The following is a 17566-nucleotide window of genomic DNA, read 5'->3' on the forward strand; positions in this document are numbered from 1 at the left end:
AGAAGCAATAGGATCCAAAGACCCCTCAAACACAGGTGGCTTATGCTTCCTAAAAGCATTCAGCCGACGATCTATCACATCACGATCCTCAGCAGGCTCTACAAGAGTCTCCCTCGTCTCAGCGACATGAGCAGCACTGCCAATGTGACTCAGGCTCTCATCCTGAACACTAGGTGGAGGCGACGACGGTGGTGGCGGTGGTGCCTGGCCTGCAGCAGGACCAGCCCTCATCTCCTCCAACATGACTCTCATCATCGTCATGTTCGCCATCCTGTTCGCCTTGAGGACATCCTCAGTGGTCCTCCGGTTCGCTTCACGAACCTCTTCTGCGGCTATCCGGTTCGCCTCGCGAAAAGCATCCATCATTGCCGCGTTGGCCGATCTAGTGGCCTCCTGATCGACTAACCTAGCCGCCTGCATCTCAGCCAATGCAGTCAGGATATGATCGGGTTGATCCTCAGAAGTCTCTCGTGTTCTCCCGGACCTTACCATGACTCTGCACAAGTTACACAAATTATGAGTTGATCAGGCCCACGCAGTGTGATTACATATGCATTATCATAATAAAATTCGACAGAGTAAACACACAAGACAGACACAACCAAACATCCTAGCTATTGCAATACATACAGGCTTTTCCCTCGAACCATTGCTCTGGTACCATAAATGTAACACCCCGTATATATCTGGTAATGTTATCATACTATCATATTAAGCAGCGCTTAAATAAAAATGCGGAATATCTTTTTCTTTTCAATTATGATGTCATTATCATTACCAACTTGCTTATTAATCAATTAATAAAACATCGCCTGTATGTAATTGCAATAAAACAGCTAACTGAAAATACCTTATAACATATATAATAAAGGTGTGGCTCTCGTCACGGAACTACAACAACATAGACTGGACCATCTAACAGTTTATACAACTCCAATCTAAGGTACTAACATAATGTGTCATGGACAATCCCCATGCTCACTCAAATAAGGCAACACGCCCAACATCAGTCTCAACAATGACATAATCATAAATAGCAGAAAACATAAACAGCATCCATATCCAGTCATGGCAGCAATACAACATAATATCATCAACTAAGCTCTGGCCTCCTGCCGCCAGAGGCATCAGTCACCAAACTACCGGAACCTGAAATAAGCATTCCCCAAACGTGGGGTGAGATCTCTAAACCAGAAATCTCAGTAAGACAAGGGGTCCTCAAGGATCTTCCACCCCAAGCTCACTTACGTGTGCAATATAAGTTTAAAAGCAGTTCATCAATATCATTTCTAAAACAGTGTAATGCAGCAGATAATCATGTCATGTGTGTCAATACTATTCTACTAGCCAGAGAAATGTAGGATTTACATACGCCAAATACCCACACTAGTGCAAGACACTACTTGCTTTCACCCCGGATCACCATATCGTATGACGCTACATTCTCAGGTTTACCGTCTAGATGAAACAACACATGCATATTAAAAGCCATTACACATAAAGCTCAACAGCATTTCAAATAATCAAAGCATGTAACACAGCATGCATACAACCACACCCCTATGGGACATGGTGGAACCACAACATGGCTAAACCGAGGACACGAAAGCTTACCTTGCAAGCTAACACCCAAGGCCAAGAGTCCACAGCTCAAAGTCCAAACACAGCAGATTCACAATCTGTTATGGATCAATACTATATCAATAATAATGCACCACAAGCATATAACTTAAAGACAACGCCTTTCCTTACGTTTTACGTCTTAAGGCTCCATACCAGGCCATAAGCCCTTAATCATACAATTCTGACTTAGTTCATTAATTACAGAAGTTCAACTTCATCAATCTAGGGTCCACAAACCCCCAATAGCCTACTGTACACACAGCACAGCTACTGTTCTACGAAATCCCAGAATATCCGGATATTCCACGGGGCATATCCGGATATGCAATATCCGGATATCTCACTGACCATATCCGGATATACAATATCCGGATATCCAGATTCCCATATCTGGATATCCAATATCCGGATGTCCAAATCCCATATCCGGATATCACATATCTGGATATTTCTCGGGCAGATATCCGGATATTTCACGACATAATGCAGAAACTGCATTTCGTGAAGATATCCTTCCAAGGTTGGGTTTTTACTGATTTTAAACACCTAAACATGCATTTCTAGGTGTGTTTGACCAACCCCAACATTAAGTTATCATCTTTTAACCTTTACATGCATCAAGGTTCTATTTTTAAGCTCAAAGACTCAAGATCAAAGGTGGTGAAGCTTACCAAGCTCAAACTCAGAAAAAAGGTGCTCTTGGAGCTCACACAACAGCTCCAAGGTTCTGTCTCTCACTGTACACGAAAATAGTGCACAAATGTGGTTCTTTTACACCACAAGGAAGCTCCTTTGAGCTCCAAAATGCCACCACAATGGCTCAACACTCTCAACCCCCAAAGTCAGCAAACAAGGACCCTCCAACAGAGGTAAAAACTCAGAATGATGTTCCCAACACACTCACCATAGTGTTTCCCACTCACTCAAGGTGTCTACAAGAAGAAAGTGTGAAGAAAATGGCTTCAAGCCTCAAGAAAGGAGAAGAGAAGCCTATGGAACAGTGTTTCAAGGATCTGGTCAGCCACTCTCACGCACAAAAACTGAGGTCCTAGGGTTATGTGCCAATCATAAGGCTATATATAGTGGTTTAACAATTAAACACACAATATTAACTTTAATTGTTACGCTTAGCATTTTAATCCCAAACTCTGGATTCTTAACCTACTCAATTTTACAAGAATTATCATATTTTTCTTATAATTTTCTGAGCACCTTTCCGGTACGCGCTTTTCAAAGCCAGTACCGGTTTCTAGCACCAGTTCTCATTATTTGGACTTGAAACTCGTTTTACAAGTCCTACATATCATTATAGTAATTATCATGCACTTATTATAATTTTTAGGGATACTTTTTCGGCACACATTTATACCGACTAGCAGAACCGGTATCTGTACTTTTCTTCCAAAAAGCGACTTTCAGCATTATTACTCACTTACTATAATTATTAAAGCCTCATAATAATTATTAGGGTGAATTATGGAATCATTTCCTATTTTCTCATAATTTATTAATTAAATTCCTTAAAATTAACGGTGCGGGTTCTTACAGTATTGTATGCGCTCAGAGATACCCTAGAGATAGGTATCTTGGTTAGCTTATAGCCAATATCTCAAGCACTGCGCACAAGCAATAGGCTTATAGCCGAGACGTGGGTGTGTGCACAGTGTGGGCAGAAGTAGTAAATGAGTTCAGAAGTGTGTACCTGGGGTCTTTAGCCTCTTATTTATAAGGGTTATCTCTAGAGTTTGTGTAGATCTCCCAGTTGTGGAAGGATTCAACTCCTCTTCTGTTGGGATAGGATCTTTGTCCCAATTGGCTTTATTGTTTTGTACTGTTAAGATAATTGGATAATTATCCTTTGAGGGATCTTTGGGTGGGTAGTTAGGATATTGATATATTCTATAACACTTGGGTTTTACATTCAATAACGGCTTGAACGTCTTGTATGAGTCGAGGATTTGTTTTCCATTAAAAAATTTTATAAATTGGTAAACATGCTTTTAACGTCTGATTACCAACATGATAGTGATCCTTGTCTTGGTAATGTAGGTCTACTAACAATAATGTTTAGATCTTCTCCAAAAGAATATATCTCTAAAGTTTAGAGAATATCATCCAACGATTCCATGTTCAATCCATTTTTTACGAACTAAATTTTACCTTCTCGATTTCTCAAACCCTGTTCCGTATAAAGAATTTAAAAAATATGCTTAACCAACAAATTGATGAGGATTTTTAAATGATTATTATCCAAGTTTTATTAAAAGGTTAGGGTGAGGATAAAATTGTAAGGACAATAATACCATCATTCTTAGGACGACATATTAACTCCCAAGATTTTTCAAATCACTTATTATACTTCTTAATTAGGTGATGACTGTAATATCCTTTATAACTGACTAGGATATGTAGCTTTGGAGTAGGATAAAGCACTATGGCTAAAGACTTTGAAGACTATATGGAGTCCAGTGGAGCAAATTAATAGAAAGAAGGGGAAGGATATTGTAACAACCAAGTTGTGTTACTACCAATCAATCTCCCTGTTAGATCGATTATGTTGATCCAACGGTTATATTTATTTTCATCTTTGTATGTCATGATTTCCCAAATTTAAACGGTTATATTTATTTCCACCTTTGTATGATTATGATTTCCCATATTTAATGCTTTCACTTTAAATATGGGGAATCATAACCATACAAAGATGGAAATAAATATAACCGTTGGATCAACATAATCGATCTAACGGTGAGATTGATTGGTAGTAACATGGTAGTAACACAACTTGGTTGTTACAATATCCTTCCCCTAGAAAGAAAATGTTTCTTTTCAGTTTAGATTATGATGTATTTCTGATGTAATAGTGAACTTGACTTCTGTATAATTAAAGATCAAGAATATTTTGTCATATGCCTTATTCCATATCTGCTGCGTTAGAATTTCACTTAAAAATTAATTTGAGATCCTCTATCCTAGTCAGTTATAGAGGATGTTACGTTTTATGGTATCAGAGCATCGGTTCAGATAAATAAAAACCCTAAACTATTATAGTTGCTTGGTATTTTGTCATAGATCATGCATATTTTGAGTTATTTTAATGAGCCTGATCAACTCACTATCATAAAACAATATATGTAGATCTATGACAGATACAAGGCAGATATCTTCTTCAACTTCTGAACCAGAAGTTAACCCAATAACGAATGCGTTTACCCGAGTGGCAGAAGCTCTTAGAGAACAAATTGTGACGAATCAGTAAATTATTCAGGAGCTGAGGGAGGATCGTGCAACTAGAAATCACACCCATAATTCTGAAAGTGAAAGTGGACCTAGAACTGTAAATACTCAGGGAGGACTTAATTCTGATTATAAATGACTCACTGAATTCCGTAAGCATACACCTTCCACTTTTCGTGGAGATTATAACCCTGAGGCAGCCATGGAATAGGTGAAAGAACTTGAGAAAATATTCCTGGTAATGGACTGTCCTAATACTCATCGTGTAAACATTGCCACATACTTATTGATTGGAGAAGCAGAGAATTGGTGGAAAAATACCAAAAGATATTTCCAAAGCCAAGGAATAGAGATTACTTGGACAATCTTTAAAGATGTCTTTTTGGAAAAGTACTTTCCTCAAAGTGTAAGAAACAGAAAAGAAATAGAATTCCTTGAACTGAAACAAGGAAACATGACCAGAAAGGGGAGAGTCTAAAACATATTCTCCCCACTCCACTGAGATACCTGAGTTCTTCTTTGACCCTAAGCCAGAACGCACTTTACATAGAAGGAGAAGAAATCTCAGGGAATTTTTTTTTAAAACATGGTTGATCATAACAATGATGACATCCTTCCTGAACAGAATTTTAGAACCTTGGCTGCTCTTTTCAGGAATAGACCAGAAAGGGGAGTAGTCCTCTCTCCTGTAGCCCCCAATTTTGAATTGAAACCCATCATGTTCCACATGATAAGGGAAGCTGGAGTCTTTCATGGATTTCCTGCAAAAGATCCTTACACACACCTCACAAACTTTCAAGATATCTGTGATAATTTCAAAGCTGAGGGTGTGACAGAGGAAAGTATGAGAATGAGGTTGTTTCCTCACTCCCTAGTCTCAAAAGCAAAAACATGGATGAAAACTCTCACCCCTAGATCCATACACTCTTGGGAGGAACTTTCTAACAAATTAATAGAAATGTTTCTCCCTATGTCTCGAAAAGCTGATGTTAGGGCAGAACTCTCTAACTTTAGAATGTTTCATGGAGAAAATCTTTATGAAGCTTGGGAGAGATACAAGGACATCATCAGAAAATGTCCAAACCATGGGGTAGAGAGTTGGGGAGTTTTAACATTCTTTCTATAAAGGCATTGACCATACTTCTCAATCACATTTAGACTTTGCTGTAAGGGGATATTTTTTTACAGGTACCCTTGAATCCAGGTATGAAATCATTGAAGGCACTGCAGAAAGATGTCTCCAATGGCCACTGGAACGGATGAGCCCAGTAAGGAAACCAGGCATGCTCGAATTAGACAAACAAACTGCCATGGAGTCCCAACTGGCCACACTGATGAATGAGGTGAAGAACCTGAAAGCTGATCAAGAACAACCAAAGATGGAAGTCTTACAACTCACAGCAACTGAGAGTGAACCATGCTCAGCCTGTGGTGACCTTCATGATTCAACAGACTGTCTATCTATTGCCTTGGTGTGTTATGCAGAAAACTTCGGGAACAAAAACTTCACCCAGGCCAGAGACAATCAGAATGCAGGTAGCAACCACAATCAAAACCCTGGAGGAACCATAGTGAAGGATCAGAACCATAATCCACAATGGAGACCACCCATAAACCAAAGGCCATACACCAATCAGCAGCAGTAGTATCAACAAGGCAGAAGCAGTGGGAACGGAGCCTATGAACCACAGAGAAGAACCATTTATGCTCCATTCCAAAGAGATGACCAACACATCAACACCCTGAAAAGCTATGTCAAAGAATATGTCACCAGGAACGATGTTGTGGTCAGAAACATTGAGTTCCACCTGGGACAGATAACTGCTAGCCTTAACACTAGGACACCAGGACATTTGCCAAGGGATACTGACGTCCCCTCCAAATCTCAACCAGAACAGATCGCAGTCACATTAAGAAGTGAGAAAACCACAACACAAGCTGCAACAGCTCCCAAGAACTCAACCCTAGACACCAGGGGGAACGTGACAAACCACCACAACAGGCAGCTGTCGAGCAAAACCTAGAACTTGAGGAAGAAGTTGAAGTTGAGGAAGATCCAATGGAGAGTAGCAAAACAAGCAGTCTACCACAAACCAAGCAAGTCCCAGTCAAAATTTCGTTCCCCCAAAGAACAAGGAAGCAACAAGATGATAAGCAGTTTGGAAAGTTTATGGAAATTCTAAAACAACTCCACATCAACATACCCCTGGTAGACACGCTGGAACAGATGCCCAAGTATGTCAAATTCATGAAGGACGTTCTCTCCAAAAAGAGAGGAATAACCGAATATGAAACTGTGAAGATGACACAAGAAAGCTGCCAATACTTGGGCAAACTCCCACCTAAGCTACGGGATCCAGGAAGTTTCACCATACCTTGTACAATAGGGAACATGTACCAAAGTAAAGCCTTGTGTGACTTAGGGGCAAGCATCAACCTCATGCTCTCCTCAGTTTTTAAACAATTGGCCATAGGACCAGCAAAACCAACCACTGTAACTTTACAGATGGCAGATAGATCCATTGTCAAACCAGAAGGAAAGGTGGAAGATCTACTATTCAAAGTAGATAAATTTATCTTTCCTGTTTACTTCATCATTTTGGACTATGAAGCAGATATAGACGTTCCCATCATCCTGGGACGACCGTTCCTAGCAACCGGAGGAGCGGTCATCAAAGTGCAAAAATGGGAACTTACCATGCGAGTACATGATGATGAAGTTAAATTCAATGTCATCAAAGCAATGAAATTTCATGATGAGGATGAAGATCTGGAAGAATGTTCTGCAATCACGTTATCAGATAACCAGATCAATATAAACCCAGAAGTCAAAGAAATGGAAGAGGGTTTGCAGAAAGAGGAGTAGAATTACTATCTGCAAGAAAGGAAACATGAACCTCTACAAAGAACTAAAAAGGAAAAACAAGTCAAAAAACCATCTTCAGAACAACCTCCTGACTTGGAACTTAAGCCTCTTCCCCAATACTTGAAGTATGCGTATCTGGGAAGCAATGACACCCTGCCTGTCATCATCTCCTCGCTACTCACCAAGGAACAAGAAGAACTGCTGATTAGCAAGTTGAAGGAATATCAAGGAGCTATTGGATGGACCATAGCCGACCTTAAAGAACACCAAAAAAGATTGAATCCAATCATGAAAGAAGTGGTTAGGAAAGAAGTAATCAAATGGTTAGATGCAAGGATCATATACCCCATCTCAGACAGCAGTTGGGTAAGTCCTATTCAGTGTGTTCCAAAAAAGGGGGGCATAACTGTAGAATTAAATGAGAAAAAAGAACTGATCCTCGTCAGGAAAGTTACGGGATGGAGAATTTGCCAGGACTACAGAAAGCTCAATAATGCTACCAGAAAATACTATTTCCCACTGCCCTTTACAGACCAGATGTTAGACCACCTGGCAGGTAAGGAATACTTTTATTTTCTTGATGGATATTCTGGATATAACCAAATTGCTTTAGCACCAGAGGATCAACACAAAACCACCTTCACTTGCCCCTACGGAACGTTTGCTTTCAGAAGAATGCCTTTTGGATTGTGTAATGCACCAGCAACGTTTTAAAGGTGTATGTTCTCTATTTTTTCTGATTTGATAGGTGAAGGAGTGGAAGTCTTCATGGACGATTTCTCAGTTTTGGGAACGTCGTATGATCACTGTCTGGTCAACTTAGAAGAAGTTCTTCAAAGATGTAACTCTTCTAATCTGGTTCTTAACTAGGAGAGATGTCATTTCATGTTAAAAGAAGGAATTGTCTTAGGACATAGAATCTCCAGGAACGTATTAGAAGTGGACCAAGCCAAAGTAGAAGCCATAGCAAAGATGCAACCTTCGGTAAGTGTTAAAATGCTGAGGTCATTTCTTGGGCATGCAGGTTTTTACAGATGATTCATCAAAGACTTCTCTAAAATAGCTAGACCTCTGTGCCATTTGCTGGAAAAAGATGTGAAGTTTGAATTTAGCCCCGATTGTTTGAAGGCTTTCGAAGTTTGAAAAGTCAATTAGTTACTACGCCTGTTATCCAACCTCCGGACTAGAATTTACCCTTTGAATTAATGTGTGATGCAAGTGACCAAGCTATATGGGTGGTTTTAGGTTAGACGGAGGATAAGCTCTTTTGAAGCATATACTATGCAAGCAAAACTCTGAATGAAGCTCAAGTGAACTACACAGTCACTGAAAAAGAGCTATTAGCTGTAGTATATGCTTGCGAAAAGTTCAGGCCGTACATTCTTGGATCAAAAGTCATTATCCACACTGACCATGCAGCTCTCAGATATCTATTTGCCAAGAAAGAAGCAAAACCACGGTTGATAAGATGGATCTTACTGCTGCAAGAATTCAATCTGGAGATCAAAGAAAGGAGGGGGTGCGAAAATCAAATTGCTGATCACCTGTCCAGATTGGAACACATGGAAGTGGGGCTACCTATCAAGGTGGATGGAGTCCAGGTAAGTATTCTTGATTTTAAAATTAATTCTTCATCACTTACAATTTTTCCCTCAGATGTACAACCACAATTTGTTGAAGACAATGGAGATGGAAAAACAAAGCTCAAGAATCCTCATCTATTAAGAACCAAAAGCAAACCCAAGGTTAAGATAAAGAAATCCAAAAAGATGACTATGACCAAGGGGAAAAGGCCAGCTTTGGTTCTTTGCTACAAGCCACCATGATCACAAGGGGTACGTCAGGCTCGTGACGTTAAACAAGCGCCAATTGGGAGACAACCCAATAGTAAAATTTTCTTATTTAATCATTTTATTTTTATTAGGTTAGATTCGGTTTTAACAAGTTAAGTATTTGGTGAAGTATGGACATATGGAAAAATTTTAAATTTGGGAATTGGCGCTATCAGCTCCAACTTGGCGCTAGTAGCGCCACAAGATTGAAAAGAGACAGTGAGCTCCACGCTCGCAGCGTGAACTCCACGCTGTCAGCGCCAGAAACCCATGGATGACTCGCGCTAACAGCGTGAAATCCAGGCTGACAGCGCCACTGGGTCCAAAAGTTCCAGTGAGATCCGCGCTCACAGCGTGAAATCCACGCTGTCAGCGCCAATGTTCTCACCATTTTCCTTGACTTTAATGTTTTGTTTTTGCTGTTTTTAGATTATGGTTTGATTATGTCTCCCTTTTATACATTTCACTTTATTGATTATTCTGTTTGATGTTTAACAAGTGTGTGAGTGTTCCACTATGCAGAATTAGCTTCACTCGAATAGTGTAGTTTGTCGCTGAGGACATCAACATTCTAAATCTGAGAATTGGACGCATACCGTATGCTATACTTGCTAACTGCGGAACTACACAACAGAGACGTCTAACAGAAAACTTTTCTGTTAAAAAGGGGAGATATTTCAAACCTTCAATTTTTTTTTTACTGTTTTAATTCAATTATTGTTCAATTTTCTTTAATTATGTTTTTTTTTAAGAAAAATTAAAAAAAGAGTAAATACCCTTTTGGGTCCCTAACAAAAAACACGGTCCCCACTTTAGTCCCTTACAAAAAAAATTAGTCAGTTAGTCCCTAACAAATTCAAAGTGGACCCATTTTAGTCTTTTTGAGGGACTAATATGGGTCTTTTGTGAAATTGTGAGGGATTACAATTTCAACTAAATTGGTCCACTTTGAATTTGTTAGGGACCAACTGACTAATTGTTTTTTGTAAGGGACTAAAGTCGGGACCGTGTTTTTTGTTAGGGACCAAAAATGGTATTTACTCTTAAAAAAAATACAAAAATAGTGAATTCCTAAACAAGCGTTCGTAGATTTTACAGAGCTTACTCAGTGATCAAATAGATTGAAAATTAAGAAGCAAGATATCTGTGGAGCATTAAATTGGTTTTATAATCTAAGAATGATGATTGCTCCTTTGTATAACTGTTTTGATGAAAATTCTTAGATAATGCTTGATGTGAGATTTTGAAATAAGATTCTAATTTGAATTATAACTGTGAAGATTGAGCCTAAACAAAAATATTTTTTCAGAGAGGCCTCGCTGTAGTAGTTTTCTAGAACTTGAACTGTTTCTCTGGCTTGCATGCGTTACTGACATGACAAAGGCATGTTTATTCTTGTTAACTTAGAGCCAAATAGCCTACATAAAAGAATTTTCCATTGTTAGCCCTTTTGAGCCTTAGACCAATTTATTCAAAAACCTGATGAAAATTACTTAACCATTTCTCCATTGACACACCTTGAAAGAGATTGAAATGCTGATCAAAGGAAAAAGTCAAGGTACTTCTCAAAAGAAAGGTAAAGTAAGTTGAAAAAGGAAACAGAAAAATGGTCTGCAAAAATGCTGCAAAAATTCTGAAAAAGGAAAAAAGGAAAATTGCAGCTCAAAAGAGAAGAGAAAGAAACATATGCAAACAAGGAAAGAAAAGAAACGGTAGTGGAAAAGGAATAAGAATCCTGAAATGACGAAAAGTGGCATAAATAAAGACTGAGAAGGAAGTATTGTCAAAAATCTCAGTATTTCAGTCTCTCAAATTAATCAGCCTCTGTCCGAAATATTCTTACCCTCAAACCAGGCCAAGTTATAACCTATCAAAGACCTTTTGATCAGTCTATGCATGTCAAATTGGTTCCTCAATCTTAGGAACTTGAGAATATGATCAAGCCTATAGAATTACTACTACACTGAAGGAATGAGTGTGAAACCCATCAAACACTAGAGTGATGAGAATTATATATTTATCTAGTGAGGAACATTCAAGTTATGATTTGAATTTCTTGATAAAGCTGAAAAACATTGTTTGAAGTTTTTAACAGGAAGTTATACATGCATGGCAGTTTGATCTCTTAAGATATTCATGTTCCATGTTTTTCTTCACAGAATTAATCTTTGCTTCTAACTTTGATCTACTACATTGCTGAGGACAACAAAGTTCAAATCTGGGAATTGTTTGATATGCCTCCAACATATATATGATTTTAAGCTAAAAAGAAAAAGAATCTTGATCAATCTTGGATAAAAAGGGCTATAATTGTTATTAAATTGATAAATCTCAATCAGATATCTTGTCACTGACTTTATTATATTTTTTTATAGGAAAATCTTCAACTTATCTCAGAATTGTATCAGAAAGACTGGACCAAGATATATGATGAAGATTTGATCAAGATATATGATGAAGATTTGATCAAGATTTCTAAGCAAGGCATAAACTCTATAAATAGAGACTCACAGTCCAAGGAAAACAATCTTTGGCTGGAGAGAATTCTTGGAGGCTCACGCTGGAGATCAGGATTCCGGAGAACTTGAAGATTGAAGACTATTCTTCTTTATCTTCATCTTTTTCTTTTCTTTCTTTGTTATGAATTCTTTTTATTTTAATTTGTTTAAGCCAACTATGTCTGGCTAATTTGTTTTTGTAGTTGGGATCACGAACCGAATGTGAATCCTTTATATTTTCTGTATTGATATTTTATAAGTTAATTAGTTAGCTTGTTTTAATCTACCTGGTTTAATTTTTCATATCCTGTTTAGAACTGATCACTTTAAATTATAGGGCTTTGAGGGTTAGAATTCACAATAGACATATTGGGATTTTAATCTGGACAAGGGTAGAATAACAATTTGTGTATGATCTAGACATAGGCTTACATAAAATTGCAGACTCATAATTCAATTGCTTAATGCTTAATTCAAAAGGGATTACTAAGACATTAGAATTCTGATTGGGTTAAAGGGTCGAAATCACTAAGACATTAGGGTTAAACTATTTTATAGAGAAATATTAAATTGTCTGAACAAACGAATTAATTGATTATAAAATATAATATAGGAATATAAGGGAGGATCAGAGGTGAAGTGCATCCTGGCTACATACTTTTTATAAATTTTTCATCAATACCTTCTCGCGTTCTTGATCTTTTCTTGCATGCATTTTAAATTTAATTATTTTAAAATTCTGTTTTAAAATTCTAAATTCAATTATCTTCTCAACTCAAACAAATTTTATTTTTCAACTTAAGGGGAATAGTTAAACTAGTACTTGGTGCATTAGTCCTCGTGAGAACGATCCTCTACTTATCACTTTATTACTTGAAACGAACGGTATACTTGCCGATTTCGCAACACTTACCCACTAATGATGCCAAGGTGGTTATAAAATTCTTAAAGGAAAACATCTTGACAAGATATGGGACCCCCGCTGTATCATCAGTGATGGTGGGAAACATTTCATTAATCGCCAGTTTGAGAGACTGTTGGAGAAATATGGGGTCAAACACAAAGTGGCAACCCCATATCATCCGCAGACTAGTGGACTTATTGAAGTCTCTAACCGTGAGGTTAAGAGAATTCTAGAGAAGGTTGTTAATCTTTCTCGGAAAGACTGGTCTCTCAAATTAGATGAGGCATTGTGGGCTTACAGAACAGCCTACCGAACACCTTTAGGATGTTCCCCTTACAGATTGATATTTGGCAAAGCATGCCACCTCCCTCTAGAGTTAGAACACAAAGCATATTGGGCGGTTTATGCGCTCAACATGGATGAAAAAGCAGCAGGAGAGAAGAGAATACTACAGCTTGAGGAACTGAAAGAATTCAGAGGAAACACGTATGAAAATCACAAGCTGTACAAAGAAAAGATGAAAAAATGGCAGAGAGCTCAAGGTTGGTCAGCAAGTGTTACTATTCAACTCCAGGCTCTGATTGTTCCCAGGAAAGCTCAAATCAAGATGGATTGGGCCATATCAAATCGTAAAAGACGCAGGAAATGGACCTTTCGAAATTCAAGGAACGGAACATGGCTGCTCTTTTAAAGTTAATGGACACAGGTTGAAGCTATATTCTGATGAAACATTCAATGAAAAAGAGGAAGTATCCCTCTTTCTGACTCCAGCTGAAAAGTAAGTAACATGTCTAGCTAAGGACATTAAACTAAGCGCTGACTAGGAGGCAACCCAGTAGACACATTTGCTCCTGAACAAAGAGCAAAGTTTTGGGGTGGTTAAACTTCACCACACAGCTCCCAGAAATGGAGAGAGCATCTAATGTTCAAACACAAAGTCCAAACAAGTAAAATACGTTCCGTTCCAAGAACGTAGTTTTGGGGTGGTCTAAAAACCACATATGTTTATTTCTTTATGTTATTTCCTTTTATTTCCCTTTCTGTTCCCTAGTGTAAATTTTAATGCCTTTCTTTTTGAAATAGAAAAATCTTTTTTATCAAACTATTTGGAGTATGCATCTCATTTATAGTACTATGGCTGTGAAACTCTGAATAACCAATGACATGAAACACAAAGTCAATAAGTAACCATTCTTGTTCTTACTCTGAATGCTTGACATAGGAAAGGTGAAATGAATTTAATCTTCAGATTTTTGAAGAAGGCTGATCTGTGTGAACTAAAACTGGTGAGGAACGAAAAATGCCAAACACTTACTCATGAAAGCGTTCCTGAGGTGTCACCACAATGAAACTTCTAAACTTGCCTTGATACTGTAAGTACTGCTGAAGGACAGGTGAATTTCACCAATAAGGATCGAACCACCAAACACTAACCCCCTCACAATCATCCAAACACTTTCGTTCCCATTCACACCATAGCTTTACCTCACACATTTACACTCATTCCCATGTCAACAAAAGGAGAGAGGAACAAATCCGAAATGAGCTCAAAGGACAAAAAGAAAGAAAACAAAGAAAAATGGGGACAACCATTCAAAAGAATTCAGAAGAAAATACCAGAAAAGCTTCCTCCAAAGAAAGGAAAGAAAGTACAAAAGACAAGGTGTCCCCTCAAACAGAAAAGTCCAGCTCTGAAAATAGAAAAACTGAAACACGTTCCTTGACTCAAAACTTGTGACCATCCCATTTTTAAAACCCTTCCATCAGTCCTTTTGACAAAGATCCTTGACATGGAAGACACCTGCACTTCTTAGGAAAGCAGCAGATAAGCAAGTTTGAAGAATCACATCCAGGAATGGACAGAGAAACACTAACCCTGAGTGATAGTGAGGCAGAAGATCAGCAGTCATCACTTACCTGGGAGCAAATTCTTTCTACTCATTACCTGTGAAAAGTAGTTCGATCTTTGATAAAGTTTATGATTACTTGCTGGCTCAAGTTTCTAAAGTTGAGCTATTCTTTGAAATTGAGCAGCCTAAGCCACTATTTCTGAGTTGGTTGAGGACAACCAATAGTTTAGTTTTGGGGTGTTTGATGGGACGGAAATACGTGCCCATCTAAGCCCATCTTGATGGCAAAATACCATTCGTTCCCTCACCTGATGAGCAACTTTAGCACTAAAAACACATTTTATATCTTTATCACAAAAACACAGGTGGGAACGGAAGGTGACGTAATCTTTGGAAAATATATAAAAAGGGGAACAAATTTGGAACATTTATTACACCTGCTTCACTCACTCAATCTTTCTGGCCACTTTTCAGGAAACGTTGAAAAGAAGTTTTCAATTAAGCACAAGTGGGCAACACTCAACCAAGGAGAAAGGTGCACAGTAAGGAATAAACGGTTCCTATTGGAAGAAAAAGAAAGCAAGGCATGGGAGGTTAATAAGGAAAGACAAATCTCAGCAAAAACTATCTCATCCAACCACGTGCGCCCCACAAAGCACTATTCACACCGCCCCTTTCATGCAGTCAAGAAACCGACTCCGAAGAATTTACAAGCTTGCCATTCACTCTTCTATCTATAAATAGGACGTTCCAGCACGAAGACATCCATCGAATTCCTAAGGGATTGAATTCCTTAAGAAGAGATCACTTAGTTTATTTTCGTATTTTTTATTTGTACAGTTTTAACTTTGGTTAAGTGACAACACTTCTTCTTCTTTCTATATCACCCACTTGAGACTCCTCACGAGCAACAACCATCTTCTCCACTTTTCATTTTGTTGTAATCAATTTATTTTCATTTAAATACAAGTGTTATTTCTCTTTTCCACTCGTTATCTCTAAACTGAATCTCGGGTCTATGGGACTTCAGTTTGGAATAATTATGTTTAAACTAGTAGCCCATGGGCTAAACTATCTGTGGAACGAAAAAACTGCAAAGTTCTTAAAAAGTTATTTTCGAAGCTCTTGTATTACAACTTTTGTGTTTCTCTGGTTAAGTGTGCTATCTTCTTTGTGTATCTTTGGAAATCGAACACATACTGAGAAAGGATCTTCCATAAGGAAGGGATTTCAGACAGCTTAACCAGAGGGGGAAGGCAGTACTGTGGAAACAATATTGCTGGTTGCCTTAGGAATAAGGGGCCACTTCGTTCATTTTAAGGTTCTGCGCTAAGTACCTGTTGGAGTCAAGGGAGCCATAGGAATATGGAAACTTGTGAGCCATCTAGTCCATAAGTTGAGGAATTAGACGTTGGCAGAAAGGAAACTGGAACAAATACTTAAGTGTTGAGTCCTGAGTAGAGAAAATAATTATTTAAGAATGGAGCAGTGGATCCGTTCCTTCTGTTATTATTGTTTTTAAACCATCCACCCTATTCTCTCTTGATTATTGTTATTACTTTTTGTATTTTTCTTTATTTAATCTTGTATCTATAAACCTCTCGTGAATATTGTTGTTCCTTCCCTAAACAAGAAGGTTGCCATACATAACAAAGCGATGAACTGTTTGCTGTTTGATTGAACCTACTGTCCTTGAGGAACGTTGTCAAGACAGTAGGGAACGTTTGACCAAACAGGTCAATTAGTAACTTTTCTTTTCATTTTCATTCATTATAAAGCAGTATAAGACATTAATTAGAGTTCTATCCTCGTGGGAACGATAATCTGGGCATAATACTCTCATTTATTACTTGATGCGTGCACTTGCGCACTTGGGTTGAACTAAGAAAACACTTGTGTTCTTTCTTAGTAAACTGAGGAACGTTTTCACCATACTATATTTTCATCCAACAGCCTCTGAGCACCCAACAGGATGCAAGAGAGAAAGACAGAGCCTCAAATCGGAGAAGAAATGATGACAACAACAAAGGAAGGTTTTCACGGGCGTAAAACTCGAGAAATAATTTTGCTAGCAATGGAGGGAAGAAGAATGCATGTCAGATGAATTTTCAGATTCAGGTATGTCCAAAATGCAAGAAAAATCATGCTGGAGAATGCTTGGCAGGAAGAGGTGTGTGCTTTAAGTGTGGGAAGCCTGGACATATGTTGAGGAATTGTCCTCAAAATTAAGGTTAGAATTCATCAAACCAACCTACAACAATAGGAATAGTTTTCACCCTAAGTGGTCAGGAAGCGGCTTAAGCTCCAAACTTGGTTCAATGTACGGGCTTAATACAAGATTCTCTTACAACTGTACTTTTTGATTCTGGGGCTACTCATTTTTTCATATCCTTATCTTCTGCTCAAAAGTTAAAATTACCAATTTTCATTTTACCTTCTTATCTTGAAATCTTTCTTCCTACTGGAGAAAAGATAATCACATCTCAAGTATGTAGAAATTGTCATTTTCAACTCGAAGGAAAATTGTTTGAGGTAGATTTAGTTTGTTTGCCTATGGTTGATATAGATGTGATTCTTACTACCATCACCATCACCATCACCGTCATCGTCACCAACCACCACCACCATCATCACAGCCACCGCCACACCACCACTCCACTACAATCGCCACCACTGCTGCCACCGCCACCATCACCACCACCGTCCCAAACCACCACTACCATCGCTGAAGCCACTACCGTCACCACCACCACCAC

General features: G+C 38.3%; 1 protein-coding gene and 1 non-coding gene across 2 annotated transcripts; one reads left to right on the forward strand and one right to left on the reverse strand.

The window, feature by feature from the left end:
- Positions 1 to 5845: 5845 nt before the first annotated feature.
- On the reverse strand, positions 5846 to 5952 carry LOC133314150 (small nucleolar RNA R71). Its single transcript, XR_009751903.1, has one exon. It is a non-coding gene; the product is annotated as a small nucleolar RNA R71 (small nucleolar RNA).
- Positions 5953 to 6919: 967 nt separating this feature from the next.
- LOC133314132 (uncharacterized) lies at positions 6920 to 13651 on the forward strand. Its single transcript, XM_061515579.1, has 5 exons — positions 6920 to 7706; positions 7806 to 8282; positions 8475 to 8567; positions 9032 to 9327; positions 13082 to 13651. The coding sequence occupies exons 1-5, from the start codon at positions 6920 to 6922 to the stop codon at positions 13649 to 13651; spliced, it is 2223 nt and encodes a 740-aa protein (XP_061371563.1).
- Positions 13652 to 17566: the final 3915 nt, after the last annotated feature.

This window comes from Gastrolobium bilobum, unplaced genomic scaffold (assembly GCF_033153095.1).
Source record: "Gastrolobium bilobum isolate Gb01-03AN ecotype WA unplaced genomic scaffold, APGP_CSIRO_Gbil_v1 utg3401, whole genome shotgun sequence".
NCBI classification, from domain to species: domain Eukaryota; kingdom Viridiplantae; phylum Streptophyta; class Magnoliopsida; order Fabales; family Fabaceae; genus Gastrolobium; species Gastrolobium bilobum.

Excerpts from the sequence above, each read along its gene's own strand:
- LOC133314132 (XM_061515579.1), top strand. The coding sequence starts at position 6,920 with ATGGAGAGTAGCAAAACAAGCAGTCTACCACAAACCAAGCAAGTCCCA. Across the intron at positions 8,568-9,031 it reads AGAAGAAGTTCTTCAAAGAT|CTCAAGTGAACTACACAGTC; the intron begins GTAACTCTTCTA and ends CTCTGAATGAAG. Across the intron at positions 9,328-13,081 it reads TCAAGGTGGATGGAGTCCAG|TTTGAGAGACTGTTGGAGAA; the intron begins GTAAGTATTCTT and ends ATTAATCGCCAG.